Raw genomic sequence first — 19,285 nt, forward strand, 5'->3', positions numbered from 1 at the left:
TGTGTGGAGTCAGACACACATGGCATGGCTGTGGGTGAACCATGGTGGGTCAGCCTGAAGGCGCATATGGACAGAGGTGTTTGGGTGCCTGAGGACACGTGGTGTGGAAGTGGAAGTACGCCAGTGTAGGCAGGCAGACATGTGGAAGTAGCTATCATTGCAGGGATGTGTGTCCTTGGTGTAGATCCAAGCGCTTGCTGGAGGATGTCGGTTTGTTTGGATCCTGTAAGTGATCGTGTGTATTATATACACACAGACCTCTGTGCTCACATGTGCATACACATCTATGGGCGTCATGCACTTGAATTTAGAGTTTGTAACTGATGGTTCCTGAGGCTACACATATCTTCCTGTGCATGCGTGCAAAGGTGCATATGCATTACGAATGTGTGCATAGGGCCATTAGTGCATGTGCATGGGCACATCTGAGAGGATACGCGTATGTGTACCATGCACTTGCATGGGAGTGTCTGGGGACACACATGCTCGTTAATGTGTATGTTGCATGCCTGAATGGAGAAATGTGTTGGCTCCTGGAAGAGTATCAGTGGACACACATGTATGTGCATGTAAGAGAACACAGGTGAAGAAGGCATGTGTATGCTTTGTGGACAAATGTGAGTGCATACATGAGAGCGTGTCCTGAGTACATGCATGATGCGTGGGCCCGTGACCACGCTGGCAGACCTACAGGGGGATGCCCTGTGTGTGTGGCTGGGAACATGCATGTGGCTGCACTGTGCACCCAGCTAGGAACATGTCTGAAGGTACACACGTGCCTACATCATGTGCTGGCCTGAGTATGTGGGCGTGCTGGTACCCCCGTGTGCGTGCACTGAAGCGTGAACCCACTTGCCTCTGAGTGAGGGCTGACAGGGTTACATTTTCTAAAGGCTCAGCGGCCAGTGACAGAGCTGGCCTGAGAGCACTTGCTGGCAGGAGGTAAGTGGAGTTGCTGATTCGTGACCCGGGGGTGGGCAGCAATGACGGCTGGCTGACGGATGCAGCGCTCAGCCGCCCCCTATGACAGCAGCCGGCTCTCTGAGCTGCCTGAAGCAGGAGGTGGGAGGTTAGTTCTTGACCTGTGCGCTCAGCGCTGGCATCCCACTTCCCCAGTGCCTGCCCACACCCACGTGCAGACACACACACGCTGGTACACAATAGAGATGCAGACCCTGGCTTGGACTGCGGCCTCGGCCCCACCTCCACCTTGCTCCCCAGCTCTGCCATCTGTCTGAAGTGCCTCCCCTTCTCACCAACTGTTTCTCTCTCCTCTCCACACTCCCCCAGAAACTCCACTCTGAATCCGAGCTGCCCTGGTTCTGCGCAGAATCGTGGTGGGGTGTGTGTGAAATGGTCCTGTTCTTTATAAGCTTGGCGTCCCTGAGCTAGACCCTCCCCATCTGTAAGTACTGGCTTCCTCATCTGTAAAACAGGGCTAACGATGTGCCTGCTTAAAATTAAACAAGGCAACTTAAGTAAAGTGCTAAACACAGTAGAGTCCACCCTCCATGGGCTTTACCTGTATTAGTAATAATTACGTACAGTGCTTCGAACAGTGCCTGGCATGCAGCAAGCGCCATGTAAATGTGCTGTTACCATCATTATTACCATCATTGTCATTGTCATTAATATCTCTGGTTCTAAAATTCTTGGCCAATTATACACCCATTCTTGCTCATGACCCTGAATGTTCTTTTATCCTGTACCAATGATGGTGACCGACATGATGACAATAAAAGATGATTTTTTTGTTTGTTTCATGTTCCCAGATGCCTTGAAAGGAGGGCAGACCTGGTGAAGGGAAGGCTCTTTGTTTTCTGAGCTTCTTGATAGGGTTGGGTGTGCCCAATTAGAGCCTGGAACCAAGGTGGCTGTGCTCTCTGCATAACACAGGGAGAGGAATTGGAGCGCCAGTTCCCTCCAGCTGGTAAGAACCAATGAGACAGGTGTCCAAAGGCTGTGTATGCATGATGAGACCCTCAAATCATCAGGAAAATGTACAAAGCTCACAAAACACTTGGCATTTGTGGATACCTTGTGGAACCCAGCGAAGAAGCCAGACGTACCTATGTCCCTCCTGGGTTGGCTCAGGGCCAGTGCGGGTGCAGGAGCTGGAAGCAGAGGGGACTGAGGAGCGTTCCCTATCCCTCCATCCTCACCCCTGGATCAGCAGAAGTCATCAGGAGGCCTGAGGACTCGCACAGGCTGTAGAATGTGCTGGTGAGTGGAGGACTAGGCTCTCCCAGGGCACAGGTGGTGACATCGGATATACCCAGGTCATATGTCCAGTGCTTCCGGGGCCAGGCACTGTGCATGCTGGAGATGGTATAGATTCTGGGGGCGAGAGTGCCCCTGTTAAATCTTGGCATCTCCACTTATTAGCTGTTAGATCTTGGGCAAGCTACTTAACCTCTTTGTGCCTCAGTTTCTCACCTGTAAAATGAGGGCTGCCTCATTGAGTGAGTGAGGGATTAAATGAGTTAATTCACATGAAGTATTTAAAGCAGTGTCTGGTGTGTGGGAAATACTTGGTAAGTGTTAGCTGTTATTACTACATTTTATCCTCATTACAACCTTATGGTGCAGGTGTTCTAGCACATGAACTTTATGAATAAGAAAACAGAGTCACAGAGAGGGTAAACAACTTGTCCAAAGTCACACAGGTGGAAAACGGAAGTGCCAGAGGCTCAAAAGGTGAATCTGGATAAATAATGTTTTTTATTTCTGGCAAGATCTTTAACTCTGTGTGACCTTGAGAAAGTCATTCCCCATGGATGGTGTTTGGACAAGATGTCCAAGGGTCTTTGTGATTCTGTGTTTGTATGTCCCTCTGGATGCATAACCTGGTTGCAACCTCCCTCTTGGCAGGGTCAGAATCTTTCAAGGCAACTGGCACATGTGGATGGAACAGAGACTTGGAATCAGAGCTCCTGTGTTGTCCCAGTTCTGTCCCCCACCAGGCGGATGACCTGGAGCCAGGCACTTTACTCCTCTGGTTCTGGGCCTCCGTTTCCCTCTCTACAATGGAGATAGCAATAACCAACCTGAGATTTGTTGGGATTTTGTATGTGAGAGTTGGGCACACATGGGTGAGAGAGGGGATCACAGTCTCTCCACTGGTCCCCAAGTTACAATAACCATTCATAGCATGTGCTATGGGAACTATAGGTTGTCTCCTATATGGATCAGGGACCCAATGTGCCCCTACCTGGGCTGACCACACTAACCCCATATCCCTCAATGCACTTTAGGAGACACGGTCAAGTTGAGCAAAGCATCAAGTTTCTTGACCTGGCCTTCAAGGTCTTTTCCCAGCCCGCCTCCAACAAGCCTTTCCTGCTCACATCTTACTATTCCTGTACCCAGTAATTCAGCCCCGGGGACCACACACCACTTCTGAAGCCACCGTATCTTTGTGCTGCCCCCAGCCTTTGCCGATGCTCCTCTGCCTGGAATGCTCTTGCTTGCTTGGCCATCTCGTACATCTCATATTCATTCTTCAAGATCCAGTTGGAGTCACCTCCACCAGGAATTATTCAATCTTTCTTCTGTGTTTCCACAATCTTGTTTGGCTAATTCTGCTGCAACTCTTACCCAGTGCATTACTACCGGCTGCTTCTGGTACCCCTGCCTCCGGCCCCCACCCAGTTGGGTCCTGAGTTCCTGGAAGGCAGGAACTACTTATGCTGTGTGTAACCTGGTCAGGGTTACTCCTCTCTGAGCCTCAGTTTCCTCACCTGTGAACTGGGGCTGACAGTAGCTAACTTAGATGAGACAATACAGGTAAGGCACTCAGGAAATAATAACTATCTCTGGATCTGTCACAGTGGACCTTGGCAAATGTGGAGGGAATGAATGAATGCTTCTTGGGAGGGTAAAAAAAAGTAAGGCGAATGAACATTTATCGAGCATTTTCAATGTGGCAGAAAGGCACTGAGATCAGAGCTTAACATTCATTATCTCCTTTAAGCCCCTCAAAAACCCTTCATGGGACTATCATTAGCCCCATTTTACAGATGAGGAAACTGAGGCTTCAGCAGTTAAGGACCTTGATGAAGGAGGCCTGCCTCACAGGAGCTAGAGTTCACAGCCAATCAACGTGGAATGAATGAATCACTTCAGGGGTGGGGTGCAAGACAAAAACCCTATAGTCAAATGGTTTTAGAGCTGGAGGCTTTTAGAGATGACTTAGCCTTAGGGGTCCATGGATGGCGAGACTGCTGGGTTTCTGGACCAAACAAGATCCCATCACATCCAGTGGTGTCCAACCCCTCCATCTCCCACCAATCCAACCCTCCCACCTCATCCAAGTCCTGGAACTTTCCAGCTTGTCCTCTTTTGGCACCCCTGCTAGGTGTCCTATTCCAGTGTCACCTGAGACTCTGGAAGGCTCTCCAGTCACTAGGAACTTCCTTATCCCCCACCTGAAGCAGGAGTGACACCGATAAGACTATCCCCCCCCCCTTGGAGATGCTAGGAAAAAGGGGAGAGAACTCAGATCTGGGAGGCAGATGCTGGGGGATGCTGGGCTTCTAATAACGACAAAGATAAAAACAGTATCAAAGGCTAACATTTATTGAACACCTACTATGTGCCAGGCACTGTCCTAACCACTTGACATGCATGAAACCTATCTTCACAGCTCTTCGAGGTAGGTTCTGTTATTTGCCTCGTTTGACACAGGAGGAAACTGAGGCCCAGAGAAGTCAAGAAACTTGCCCAAGGCCAGGTAGCCGGTAAGTGTCATGGCTCCACTGTATACCGGCAAGGTGTCCTTGGACAGGGCACAGCCACTTCTCAGGTGCCTTTCTCCATCTGTTACCTGCGGGGCTCCACGTCATGGTTTCTATGACAGCTAAGATGGTCTCTGTACAGTGTCCCAGCACACAGTAGGCGCTTAGTAAATGAACAGCCTGTCCCTCCTCTTAACTGATGGAGGGTACCTGGGGAGGTATGTCCTTCTTTCAGCAGCGTCCTCCCTCCAGGCTTCTTCCCCAAGGCAGGAGGGAGCCACGCGGCCCTATCTCCCTGTCTAACCCCAGAGCCACGCGGTGCCCGTTCTCGCTGCAGTTTTAATGATGTTGGTCATAATTCCCGCACCTCTGGGTGCAAGCTGCCCCCCTCCCGCGGTCGGGGAGTCTGCCCCCCAACAAGTCCCCCCTCCTGTCCGGCCGCCTTGGGAGGTTGGGAGGGCTGGGAAAGGGGGTGAACAGGGGACGTGCTTTGTCCTGGAGTCCAGTCGGGTCCTAGGTGGCAGGGAGGGCAGGCTAGGAGGCCTGGGCCTCGTCGTCCGGGCGGTGGCCGGCGTAGAGCGCGGCCAGGGGCCGGAAGCGCGGGCCCCAGCTGCTGAGATAGGCGAAGTCCTGCTCGGAGCCCGACGAGCCGCTGTGCAGCGAGCTGAGCGAGGCGGCCGGCGAGTCCGCGCCCTCGAAGGCGTAGGTCTGGAAGGCGTCGTAGGGCGGCACCGACAGGTCCGCGTCCGCCAGCGCCACCTTGCGGCTGATGAAGTCCCTGAACACCGAGAAATCCGGCTCTGGGCTCTGCGGCCCCTGCGGGAGCGAGTGTCGCTCCGAGGGCAGGTGAGTCTGCGGGGGGCTCCCCGTGCCCCCGCCTGGGCCCCCGACGCCGCCCCCGTCGCTGCCTTTGAGCTCGCCGAAGTCGTAGAGGCTCCGCAGCGCCGACATGTCGTAGGCCTCGGTGTCCTGCTCGCCGCCGCCCTCATCATTGTATTTGATGACGTTGTCCCGCATGTCCTCGTCCTCGTCCGAGCTCAGGTGGCTCTTGTGGTGGCGCCTGAGGGTGAGGATCAGCAGCACCAGCACTGTGCGGGAGACAGCCAAGGACCAGTAAGGGCCGAGCATCCCTCAGGGCATTCCGGGACCACCCCTTCCCTTCACCCCAGCAGAGCTGGCTCAGCCTAAATGCTCATGCAAATTTCCTAGAGTTCTGTGCAAAAGAAACCTTTCTCACAGTCAGAACAGAGATGGCTAGCTGGATAGATAGTGAGCTACCCGTCTTGGGAGGTGTGCAAATCAAGGCTACACCACCACTGGGGGTGGTGTGGGGACAGAGAGCAATGTTAAGAGACTTCATGGATGCTGAGGGCTAGACCCAACCTCGGAGGTCTCCACCCTCAACTCTTCGAAGAGATACATCCCTGTGAGGTCTCTCGGTGCTTGGGAGTGGGAAGGGGTCAGCTGTGGTCTGGTGGAAGTAAAATGACCTTGACCCTGACCTCTCTTTCACCTGCACCCTCCTCTGTCTGCTCCAGAAGCTCTAGGCACACTGTTAGCCCTTTGAGTCTCAGCTCAAGATATCTCCTTCCCTGAGAGCTCCAGGTCAGGTTCAATGCCATCACCTCCAGGCTCCCCTGGTGAGGGGTTTCTCTAGCACCCTGCCTTGGTCCCTGGACCAGCAAAATCAACATCTCCTAGGAACTTGTTAGAAATGTAAATTCTCAGGTCCCACCCTATACCTACTGGGTGGGTGCCCCTCCCCATCCTGCAGTCTGTTTCAATAAGGCCCCCAAGTGATGCCGAGGCAGCTCAGGTTTGAGAACTACAGCTCCATCATAGCATAGATCCTGCTGTGTTAACATGTGGGGCTTGCCCTGGAGGCAAGCTCAATTTAAATTGCCCTGGAGGCCCCAGGGAAAGTTTCCCTAGTGTGGTACCTGGTATGCAACAAGCCTATGAACCGTGTTTGTTGAATGAATGACTGAATGAAGAATTGGATGGAGACCCGGGTGAGTACAAGGATGAGCGAGTGAAGGACTTGCCCCTTCTTGGCTTCCTTCACTTGACTTCCAGGACTCTGCATACTCTTCTTCCCCCTACCTCACTGGTAGCTCGTTCTCAACCTTCTAAGCAGGGTTTTCCTCTCCTCTTCAACTTCTTGACATCAAATGTCCCAGAACTCAGTCCTTGGTATCCACACTCCCTTTCTTGGCGCTTTCCTTGTCTCATGGCTTTAAATTCCACTTAGAGGCTGACAACTCCCCTACTGCAACCTCCAGCCTGGACTTCTCCCCTGAAATCTAGATGGTACACCCAGCTGGCTCCCCAGCAAGTCCTTGGGGTTGACCAGGACAACTGTGAACTTAATGTGTCCAGATTTGAAATAATAATAGTTCCCTCTTCCCGCCCTCAGTCACCCCATTTCAACGATGACAACCCCAACTTTCCAGTGACTCAGGGCTTTTAGTCTCTTTCATTTACTGATGAATCCCAGTGCTTAGAATAATTTAGCACATGGAAGGATTCACTGGATGAATAAACTAGGAACTGATAAGCAAATGAGAGAATTAAATGGAGAGATGGGTGGATGGATGGACAGATATGTACTCGGTATCATGTCAGGCACTGGATTCTTCTTGCTGCTCCAGTGGCCAGAGCCAGCTGCTAGGGCCAGGGGGCAGGGTACTGGCTCACGACCTAACACGGTGGCTCATGACAGGGGAGGAGGTGGGATCCGGGGACAGGTCGGGCGGGAGGGAAGGAAGGTGTCAGAAGAGAAGTTGGGAAGATGGATGGACGGCTTTCAGAGCTGGAGGCTGGGAGCTGCACAGGGGGATGCCCGTGAGAGCAGATGGTGGGGAGCGCGGGCGGCGGGCGACAGATGTGCCAGGCCTGATCAGCGATTCCGCCTGTCACCTTTAGAGCACTGATGTGCACTTTCTTCGTTTGTGGGCAATTAGGCAGAAATTTGTTTGCACTGCCTCGGAAAATGAAACCGCTGTAAAGTGCACCCTCTGGAAAAAGGGTTTCTGAGCCATGGGCTGGGGAGGGGAGAGGAGGGGGGTCTCCCAGCTAGGAGGAGCCTGCCCAGGGCCTCTGCAGGGATGGAAGAGGTGCGGCTCAGCCACAGGCAGCTTCCCCAGGGGTGGGCAGCGAGGTGTGGGAGGCAGATGAATCTCCCAGGGAACTGAGTGAACAATCTGGTCCTTCCTCGAGTTCCTTGGGTTCTGACTGTTCCATGAAGTCCAGTAATCAGGACTGAGGTGAGGCCTTTCTGCTTCGACAGTGAGAGGAGGCATGGTGACCAACTAAATCCAGTTTAGCTCCTGGAACCTGACCTCTTCATTTGACCTCTTCACTTGAAGGGCTTGACTGGCTGCTAGTGGAACTAATACAAGAGTAGATTTTGCCCTACAAAATGTCTTAAGATTTTACCCCAGCTGCCCCAAGATTTTGCCCCCAGTTTAGATTCATAGCAGGTGGGGTAGTTAAAGGAGAAGTGAATATAGAACAAAAAGACCTGATTTCAAGTCAGAGGACTAACTGGGTCCCCTTTTGCAAGCCACTTAACCTCTCTGAGCCTCAGTTTCCTCATCTGAAAAATGGGGATGATACATCTGGCTGACAAGATGGTTCACAAGAGCTCTTTTTACTACATAGAGAATAAAGTCCTACATAGAGAATAAAAGAGGACAATAGACATGAGAGAATTTTTTTTTAAATATGCCTGTTTTTTAAAAAGTACGGACAGTTTCGGCCATGGAGAGAGTGGGCCAGCATGAAACTTAGTCTCCGGTGGGGGTTGACACTGTCTGGAGCTGGTGGTGGGGCTGCTCTGTATTTAGGAGACTTCTCATAGGATCTGCATGTTAGAACTCGGAGATCACTCAGGCCAGCCCTTAATTGTGCGGAGAGGGAAAGTGAGACCATATGGGGGCTCCTAGGGAAAGAAACCCAGGGTCCAAGGATGGGGCCCAATTGGGGAGAGGGGCTGGCTCTTGGCAGACTCACCGACCAGGATGAGGACACAGACCAAAAGGGCGATGAGGGCGCCGGGGCTGAGGGAGGCAGCCATGACAAAGGCGGTGGTGTTGCAGGACTGGATGGCGCCGGAGCTGTCGCAGCCACAGATGCGGATGGTGAGTGTCCCTGTGCTGCTCAGTGTGGGTGGCCCGCTGTCCACCACCAGGATGGGCAGGAAGAACACGTCCTGCTCCTGCCGGTTGAAGCCCAAGTGCTGTGTGTGCACCGCGGCCGTGTTGTCTGCGCCAGGAAAAAGGGAGTGGCGTGTGACTTGGGGTCTGGGGTCAGCCTCCCCTGTCCCAGCCACTTCTTGATTCTACTTTAGGATCTGCCTCCCTCTGCCCCCAACTACTGCCTCCCAGCTGACCCCTGGGTCTATTCCCTGATCTCCCCAAGTTGTTACCGGCTGTCCCCAAATTCTGCCCCAGCTGCCTGAAGATCCTGTCCCCAGCCATACAGCCCACAATTCTGTCCTTAGCTGTCCTAAGAGTATTCCCTGCTGTCTCAAAATTGTTTTCAGTTATTCCAAGATTTTGTCCCCAGCTGTGCCAAGGTCCTGTCCCCAGCTATTCCAAGATTCTGTCCCCAGCTGGGCCAAAGTCCTGTCCCTGGCTGTGTCTTTTTTTTTTTTTTGCCATCTGTCTCAACAGCATTTTTTTGGTTCCAGATTCCACCCCAGCCACCCAATGCATCCTGACCCTGGGGTCCTGTTGTCCTTGGGTTGTGGCTAGCTGGACCCTGATAAGTCCTGGGTCACCAGAGAAGACTGGGAACTTGGGCTGCCACCTGCCTTTGGCTGAAGGAAACTTCTGTCAGGAGTCTAGGAGCTGAGCCTGGAGAGCCGGGGGCACGGCCCCTCAGGCCTGATGGAGAGACCCTAGGGCACCAAGGTCTCCTCTCCCACCTCTCCTTCTGATGCCTGTGGCCAGAGAGGACAGCGAACTCACATGAGTCATACTCATCGCACTGGGAGCGCCCGTCAGGACTCGGGGGACGGGTATCTGAACGTGGCAGGGTGGGTGTAGAACATGGGCTGGGGGGCGGGTGTGCCCACTTCCCTGCTCCCCTGACTCCGCCACACCTCTTCTGTATGGCTCAGGCCTGCACGGACCCGAGATCGTTTTGGTGGCTGCCAATGGAGTGGTGTAGAAGGACTCCGAGTCCAGCCGGCTGCTGTCCCCACCCTCCGCAGCCAGCTAGTTCCAAGAAAGGGGGCCCTGCTTCCTTCTGGGGGCCCAGGCCTCCCTCCTGAGTCCATCTCACCACCCTTGCAGTCTTCAGGCTGGTCTCTCTGGCTTTAGACTTTGACAGCCTGGGCCCCTTCCACAGTTAACTCAGCTTCTTCCCCACAGCCCTCAATTCAGTGTGCCCATCCTGGCCTCCATGGACACAATGCAGGAAAAAGAGCGTTTGGAAGGGCTGACTTGTGACCTTGGGCACACCTGTGACGTAGATTGGAGGTCCCGCTGAAACAAGACTGGTCGTGGATTGAAGCTCTTGTGATGGGCACATGAGGGTTCATTGTGTTATTCTATCCACTTCTACACAGATTTGAAAATTCCCATAAAAATATTACAAACTAATTTAGCTGCGTTGATCATGTACTAGCTTGGGAAAGTCACTTAGCTTTTCTGGACCTCAGTTTCCTTACCTGCAACTGAGGACAACAGCATCACAGAGGTGTGAGGATTTAATAGAACAATAATGCTTAGAATAGCTCCCAAGACAGAGCAATTCTCCATGAATGCTGCCTGTTATTTTTGTCATGCCCCACCCCCATGGGCTGCACCCCACCTCCACTCTCTGCCTAGTCTGCTCTGCCTTTATTCACCAAGTTCCCGCTAGCTAGAACACCCTCTCCACCTTCTTGCCTGGGCAAATTCCTCATCTGTCATGCTCCAGCTAAATGTCACCTCCTTTCTGTGGCCTCCTTTCTCCGCTTCCCTGGGAAGGAAGGATTTATGGCTCCCCACCCCCGGCTCTGACTATACAGGTGCCAGGCACACTTCTATTACAGCACTTGTCACGTTGTGTTAAGGTAGCAGGTGCCTGTCTCTTCCCTGGCACTGAGCCAGCCTTGAAGAGTGGTGCTTGAATGAACCACATCTTTGAGGGTTAACTGGTGGTCCGGGGTCAGACCCTTGAGCTCTGGCTTGAACTTTAGCCCTCCTGTCAAAGGGTGAGTCAACCCCAGCTGTGACAACATCTGCCTTCCCCTGGGAAAGAAAGGCTCAAGAGCAAGATGAGGAAAAGAAGGGGTGGGGTGGGACTCCTTTGCACTGACTGCGTACTTTTGATGCATCGAGGACTGGGTGGATGCCTTAAGTACGTCATGATGTTTAATCCTCAGAACTATCAAGAGTTGTGACAGTATTCCCATTTTATATACGTGGAAGTTGAGGCTCAGAGAGAAGGGACATGTCTGAATTTATCCTGTGAACTGGTAGCATAGCTACCTTTTCCACCCATCCATCAAATCATCCATCCAGCCATCCTCTACCCATCCATCCATCCTCCCTCCACCCATCCATCCAATAAATCTTTACTGAGTAACTACTATGTGCTAGGTACCATGCTAGTCACAGGGGAAAAATAAAGCAGAGCTAAACCAACCACAGTCCTGGATCTGCCCTTATGGCCTTATTGAGAGACAAATGTTACTCATATAAATCCACAATTTAGTCCACAATTACAAACCATGGTAAGTGCTAAGAAGGAAGAATATAGGAAGAGTATCTATCAAGAGGACCTGACCCAGCCCAGGAGGTCAGGGGGAACTTTTTGGAAGAAGTGATATTGCTGAGTCCTGAACAATGAGTTCTAGGAGTGGGAATAGCCCATGCAAAGGCCCTGAGGTTGGAAGACATATAATACACTCAAGGAACTGAAAGCAGTCCTTTGCGGCTGGAGGGGTGAGGGTGATGGCTACAGTGCACCAAGCAGAGGCTGGAGGGGGAGGCAGGGGCTTGCTATGGAAAGTCTTAGAGGCCAGGGTAAGGAATTTGCATTATTTTCTTAAAGGCAATAGGAGACCATTGATGGGCGGGACTTAAGCAAAGAAGCAACCTAGTGACATATCATCCATCCATTCAACAGCAAATACTAATTAAATACCTTCTACAGGTCAGGATTATTCCGGCCCCTGAGGATATAGCAATGAACAAGACAGTCATGGTCCCTGCCCCCACTGAGCCTAGACGCTAGGCAAGGGAGCCTCTAATCCAAAACACAAGAGTGGATGCAGAAGACCAGTTAGGAAGCTATTGTGTGTTTTAGATGTGAAATAATAGTGGTAGTGGAGGCAGAGAGTAGTAGACAGATTTGAAAAATGAGACGCTGGCTCTGGCTCAGCCTCAAATTCCCAAGCAAGAACAGAGAAGGGGAGAAGAGATGTTTGTTTCTCAGGGTTGCTGTCTTTGACCATGGAGCCATATGTTTTGAGAGCTCTAGTCCCTGCTACTCTGTCACTCCATCAGTGGGAATCCCTGAGCATCATCCCTGTACCCCTTAGCCACCCTCGTAGGCAGCAGCTGGCTTCATTTGGGAAGCCACTGGCCACCCCAGACCCCTACCCCACCCTTCTAGGCGGGATCTGCTCCCAGCACTGCATCCATCCATCTGGACTGACATACATCAGTGTCAATCCCTGGCTGCAAAAGCAATATTTATAAATCACATTTCCAAACTGGCTACAAATTTGTACAAAGAAACAGATGGGTTGGGGTAGCCGTTTGTCAACCTGGATATTTATATGGTGAGGAGGAGGGGGCTTGGCATTCCGTGGGAAGGGGCTGGGGGATTGGAGGAGGAGCCCTTCCCTGACTGTGCTGACCTCAGCACGCTGCCGCCACCCTTGGTCCTAGGGCTCCTATCAGGTGGTCACACTGGATGGGAGCCCTGGTAGCCAAACCAGACCCCTATCCCTGGCCAAAGAGAGGCAGCTGGGGCAGAACCTCCGGCCCCTGGAGATGGAAAGATCTCTGAACTTGGTGAGGTCAAGCCAGGACTATTTATGTCTCCTGGGGCCAGCTTAGGATACCATTGCTATAACAAGCAGGCAGGGCAGTACAGGTCATTAAAGTTGATAAAATACTGAAATAGTTCCAAAAAGATTTAAGTAGCCATGATTCTGAGTCCCCCAAGTCCTTCCCTGCTGCCTCAGCCTCTCCCTCAAGCACACCCCCAACTTTAACACAACCAAGGCACTAAGGGTTTAAAGCTTGGCACAGCGAAGGCTCCAGGGTCCTACTCCAGACTATTTATAGTCAGTGTCCTTCTGATGGGTTATCTGAACTGCACAAGTTGTTAAATATTTTTAATATGACTCCTGGAAATACAGATGGGTCTGGCTTCAGAGGTCACTGAGGAAAGTGGTGTCAAGGTCCTGGGGGTAATTCCAGACCTGTTCCAAGGTCAGAAGGAACCCACGTGATCTGGCTCCTAGTACCTCCCTGACTACATCTCCTCCAGCATTGTCACTCACTCACCCTAACCATGCAGGTCTCAAACATCCTAGGCCTGCTCCCACCTCAGGGCCTTTGCACTTGCTGTTTCTTGTACTTGGATCATTCTTTGTCCAGTTGTCTGCATGGCTCACCCTTTTACTTCCTTTAGATCCGTACTCACTATGGATTCCTTCAGAGAGGCCTTCCTAAACCCCTTTATTTAAAATACCTTCTACTTTTATCTTGCTTTTCCCCCCGTTTTGTTTAACATATTTTATTCAACACCTACTATGTGCCAGGCACCCAGGGTCCAGCACTAAAAACAAAGTCCACACTCTTGTGAAGATTGCATCATTCCTCGCTGCTGGCCACTTGTCATCCCCATAATATTATTTATTTGTTCAATTTCTGTTTCCCCTCCGTAGAATGTAAAATGCCACGAGGGCAGGAATTTTGCCTTGTTTCTGCTGCTGCATTTTCAGAACCTAGAATGGGGTCCTGACATGTAGGCACTGTGTTTCTTTCTTTTAAAATTTAATTTATTAAAAAAAAATTGGGGGGGGTATTAGGTTTGTTTGTTTATTTATTTATTTTTAACAGAGGTACTGGAGATTGAACCCAGGACCTCGTGCACGCTAAACGTGCTCTACCACTGAGCTATACCCTCCCCCTCAGCACTGTGTTTCAATAAATGCTCAGTAAATTACTGCTGAATGAAGTTACTGCCATGTTCTAGGTACTGACAATATACCTTGTTAGCCCACATCTCACTGGGGCCACCTGGCTGCCTGAGGTGGCAGGCATTTTCAGCCCCATTTTACAGGTGATGAAACTGAGGCAGAGCATAGGGTTGCATAGAAAGCCATCAACTGACCCTGGGCTGGGACCCAGGTCCCTCACTCCCCGTACCCTGGTCAACATCTCAAAGGTTCATACTTCACCTTCTTGCTGAAGGGGAACTTGCAGGGCAGTGCCTCACCATGGGATCAGCTCAGGGTGGGCTGGACAGTTTGCTTTCAAGGCAGCGAGCTAAGGCAGGCAGCACGCTGCCTCTGAGACAGGTGTGGGTCTGAATCCTGGCCTCACCACTGACTCCCTATATGACCCTTATCCTGTTAAAGTCTCATCATCTGCAAAATGGGGGTGAGTAAGCAAACCACCTCCCAAGGTGACAGTGAGGATGCAAAGAGAAACGTGAATGGGTTAAAGCACATTTTAAACAGAAGGGTGGGAGGGCGTGCGTGTGGCTTATTCCAATCTTCACTTAGACCAGGGCCTCTCTCCATCCTGGATGCTGGCCCACCCACTCCTCATGCATCCCCTCTCTGGATCTTTCCAGCTACCATTCTCTACCCTTAGGGTGCCACCCCCACGGCTCTGCCAAACCACCTCCTTCTTCTTCTCCAGTGTCTGGCAAGCAGTCTGGGTAACAGCTCTCACTTGGCCCAGACTTTGTGTGATCTTGGACCCAACGCTGGCCCCCTTGGTGCCTCAGTCTTTCTATCTGTAATATGGGAAGGGGGCAAGAAGGCTAGGCCCCTCCTTCCACGGATCCTTGGATTTGGTGGTTCAGAGGTAACTCACCTTGGATGTCGAGCAGTGAGAAATGAGGGTTGCTGGGAGCTTCAGGCACCAGGCGAAAATAGAAGCGGTGCCCATTCTGGGGCTCGTCTCTGTCCACTACGCTGATGGTCTGGATGAGCTGAAGGGTGAGGAGGGGGCAGGGAGCTGATGTAAGGCTGGGGCCACTCTGGGCTTGAGTAGAGGGTGCCCTGGCCCGTCCTGGCAGCCACCCCCTGTCCCCAGCCTGTCAGCGGTACCTGGCCTGGCTTGGCATCCTCACACACGGCTGCCTCGTAGGGTGTGGCCAGCTCTGGGGGATTGTCATTCACATCCAGGATTCGGATCCTTAGGGAAGCCCGGGATAGCTGGGCATGATTGTCTGTAACAGGAGCACAGGAGTAGGGTGAGAGGCGTCAAGTATGAGACCCAGACAATCCCCACCTACTGCTAGGACAAGATTAGGCGGTGGGGTCACACTGAGAGAGAACTGTGGGTGGATCAAGCTCATACTAGGACCATGACTGAGGACATCTGGCTAAATGGGTCATCACCACCATAACTGTTACCACCATCACCACCATTGCTATCATCATCACGACCATTAGATCATCAATGTAAACACCACCATTACTGTCATTATCGCCATCACTGCCATTGCCATTAGTAGTGTTGGTACCATTGGCATCATCACCACAACCGCCACCACCATAATCACCATTACCACCCCGTCACCATCACCAACATCATCATCATCTCCACCATTACTACCTTCACCATTACTATTACCACGACCACCATTAAATCATTATTGCCACCTCCACCAACATAACTGTCAGTACCACCATCACCATTCTCACCACTATCACCATCACCAATGCCATGACCACTCCTCTGTTACCATCACCATTAGATCATCACTACCATCACCTTTAGAATTATCGATGCCACTACCCCCCTATCCATTAGTACCACCTTCCTCATCTCTGCCATCACCACAAACACGAAAGCCATTGCTATCACCACCCTTACCACCACCACCATCACCCTATTGCCACCATCACCAATATCACCACCATCACCAATAAAATCACCATCTCCACCATCTCCGCCACAACTGTCATTACCAGCCCCACCAAAACTATCATGACTCCCACCATCATCATCCATATCATCACCACGCCCACTCCCACCCCCAACAACACTATCATCACCATTGCCATTTCCATCCTATCACCATAGAGGGCACAGAGTGATCCTGGAGCATCCTCCCCCATTCTTTCAGGCATGCTTGCACAAATCCTGTGATTTGGTACAATTTCTACCTCCATATTGCAGAAGAGAAACTAAAACATGGGAAAATTTAAAGAAGAGGTCAGCTGGCAACTGAAGTCCCAAACCTCTGCTCTTTCAAGACCCGATCCTGAGAGGGCAAGACAAACCCACCCGAGGAGGGTCTTGGCCAGGGTCCTCAGCAAAATCATGACGTCCCCACTCCTTCCACTGTGACGTCTCTGAGGTTAAGGCCTCTGTCCTGTTAGTTCCTGGGGCCCCAGCATTGTGGGGGTGTGGCACAGAATAGGTTCTAATAGGTTTGCTGAATGAATAAATGAATGAAGCCTGGTAAGGAGCTATTTGGGGGGCAGCCTGGAAGTTTCCAGGCAGCCAGGAGCCCCATGAGTTTGTGGGGGAGTGGGGCTGGTCTGCCGCCTCTTTCTCTGAACTCCAGGGCCCACTGGCTGCCGACTGCAGCTGCTTGTGTGTTGATAAAGAGAGAAATGGAGATTGGGAGGCAGGTGCGGCCACCTCCTGGGGGTCAGGGAAAGGAACGGGGGAGGGGGGAGTCCTTAATTAACTCAGACCCCGACTCCTCTCTGGAGCTCCCCTTAGCCAGGGGCACCTTATCTTCCCAGCTCACCCAGATCTGCCGCTTCAGCGATTAGAGGGGGCTTTTCCGGGGGCGGGAGATGGAAGTCGTGACTGGGAATGCCGGGTGAGCTGTTATTTTTAAGAGTGTTTTGCTGGAGAACTTAAACAGCCAGCCGATGGGTGCTTTCGGGAGGAGGGGAGGAAGGAAAGGAGGAGGGGAGGAGGGGAGCGTGAGGCCGGTTGCCAGGAACAGGCACCTCTCTCCACACTGAGGCAGAAGGGAGACCTCAGAGTAGTATGAGACCCTCAGTGGGCAGATACCCTGCTGGAGGGCTGGGTCCACTGCTGGTGAGACCCCCATTATTGTGCCATTCCTTTGGTTCTGCTGGGTTTCTCCGACCTCTTTTTTTTTTTTTTTTAATTTCCAGTTTTTTGAGACATAATTGACATATTGTATAAGTGTAAAATGTGATAATTTGATACATTTATATATTGCAAAATGTTTACAATAAGATTAGTTAGTACATCTTTATCTTATATAATTACCATTTTGTTGTTGTTCTATTTCCTCCTTCCAAATGTCACAGGTCATCTCTTGGGAAAGCCCTGAATCCTTTGGCCTGAGTGAGGGTCTCAGATCTAAGGCAGGGGCCGGGGGCAGCTGAGAGGTGTGCCTGTACATCACCAAAATTGCCACCTACAGAGCTTACCCCAGAGACCCGTGAGTTGGGGGCTGGCCTGGAACCTCTAGAGCTCATGGGCAGGCCCTAAATCAGCATCCTGTGTCCTTGACATCATAGAGGTCTCCAGCCTGGCTCATTAGAACCATCTAGGAAGCCTTTAAAACATACAGATGCCCAAGACTTGGTCATTGATGGTTTTTTAACCATGCCGGGTAAATCTAATATGCAGCAAGTACTGCAAACTACTGCCCTGGGGTGACTGGCTGGTGCTAGGGGAGGGTCCCACCTGACCCTCGCCTCTGATTGGTTTCCTCCAAAACCCTCCTGACCACAGTTAGCATCATTTGTAATAACTGATAATAATGCATAATTTTACCACCTGCAATGTTTCTGGTCTAAAACAGTGACTCCCCCAATTAATTAATCTTCATCTCTGTGCAGGACATTCCAACTTATAACAAACTTTCTTATCTATGAGCTCATTTGAGACTCAGAACCTAGAAAAGAGATCTTTGTAAACCCATTTTGTAGATGGAGAAACTGAAGCCCAGAAAGGGGCAAGACCAAAGCCACAGGTGAGTCAGTGGCAGAGCTGGGGTTGGGTCTTGAGTCTCCCAACTCTATGTCCAGTGCTTGGTCTAGATGCAATGCCAGTGGGCCTTCCAGCTGCCTGAGTATTTGTCCATCCAGCTGCAGCTACTGCTCAGACCCGGGCCCAGGCTGACCTCACCCAACGTCCGGCGGCAGGTGCCCTCTCTGGGGGCTGGGCCCCCCCTGGGTCCCACCCCCATCTCTTGGCATCTCAGTTCAGCTGACTGACATGCAAATTAGTTTAATTATTTCTTCTTCTAAAATAAATTATATTTTGCAGTAGCTGCAATATGTTGTGTCAGGCAAAATTACATTCAATATTTTTAAACTAATTGATGCAGCCTTGAGGAAGGCTGATTGACAGCCCAGTGCTGAGCAGGCCTGCAGCCTTAACTGATTCCTAAATTAAAATTAAACGTGCTTCGGCCGGGTGCTTCCTCTCTGAGCTGGCTCACCATTAATCCGCAGAGGTGGCAGGGAAAGCCCTGGGGGTCCAAGGGGCTAAGGAGGGTGGGCAGTTCTGTGGGTGCCTTGGGAAGAGAGCAGACTTGGGCCGGAGAGATGCCATGCAGTGTGGACAGTGTGTCTCAGAGTCCCTTATGTGTAACAGATGAGAGACTGGATTGGGCAATTTGAAACAGATTTCTGGTTTTTGCTGACTATTACAGTTTGAGTGCCTCCTTTGTACAAAGGACATAATGTTGAACAAGGCCAACACAGTCTCCTGGTCTAGCGGCAGGGACAGACACCATTCCAGACTGTGATAAGATTTGAGAGAAAAAGTTCAGGACTGGGAGGGCATGGGGCAGGGGCTCCTACCCTGGTGGGGTGCAAGGATGTTTGCCCTGGAGTCAGTGACCTTTAGGCTAAGATCCAACTAGGAAGTAATCAGGTAAAAGGGACAGAAAGGAAATAGTGCTCCAGGCAGTAGAAATAGCATGTGCAAAGGTCCTGGGGTAGGAGGAAAGGCTGTAGATGATGAGACTCTGGCTCCCTTCCAAGGAAGACCCTCAGCCCCTGGCAGTTACTCACCTGGTGTCTAGACCAAACTGGGCTTGGAGGGCTGGGGGCCAGCGGGAAGGGAAGAGGGGACGGGGCCTGGCCTGGTGACCCTGTTAGGGCACTCCTAGGAATGCGTTCCTTCCCAGAAGGACACCAGCAAACATATATTGAGCACCTGCCATGGGCCAGGGTCTGTTCTGCCTCATTTCATTTTGTCAGTCACTGTGGGAGGTAGAGATTAGAATTATAGCTGTTTTGCTGATGAGGAAACCAGCTCAGAGAGGTAAAGGACTTGCCCGAGGTCCCACAGGGAACAATCAAGGGAGCCAGGACTTGAACCTGGGCTTCCAAAGGGGGAGTTTTAACCATCAGA

The 19,285-nt window shown here is 51.5% G+C and overlaps 1 protein-coding gene across 1 annotated transcript in view; it reads right to left on the reverse strand.

Moving 5' to 3' along the window:
- Positions 1-4,567: 4,567 nt before the first annotated feature.
- Positions 4,568-19,285, reverse strand: part of CDH22 (cadherin 22) — a 69,525-nt gene continuing 54,807 nt past the window's right edge. Inside the window, exons 8-11 of the mRNA XM_010958775.3 lie at positions 15,028-15,149; positions 14,792-14,909; positions 8,751-9,002; positions 4,568-5,824 (exon numbers count right to left, since the gene is read on the reverse strand). Of these exons, the coding sequence (XP_010957077.3) occupies positions 5,271-5,824; positions 8,751-9,002; positions 14,792-14,909; positions 15,028-15,149 (1,046 nt within the window). The 3' untranslated portion in view covers positions 4,568-5,270. The remainder of the gene's footprint in view (positions 5,825-8,750; positions 9,003-14,791; positions 14,910-15,027; positions 15,150-19,285) is intronic.

Source organism: Camelus bactrianus, chromosome 19 (genome assembly GCF_048773025.1).
Source record: "Camelus bactrianus isolate YW-2024 breed Bactrian camel chromosome 19, ASM4877302v1, whole genome shotgun sequence".
Classification (NCBI taxonomy): domain Eukaryota; kingdom Metazoa; phylum Chordata; class Mammalia; order Artiodactyla; family Camelidae; genus Camelus; species Camelus bactrianus.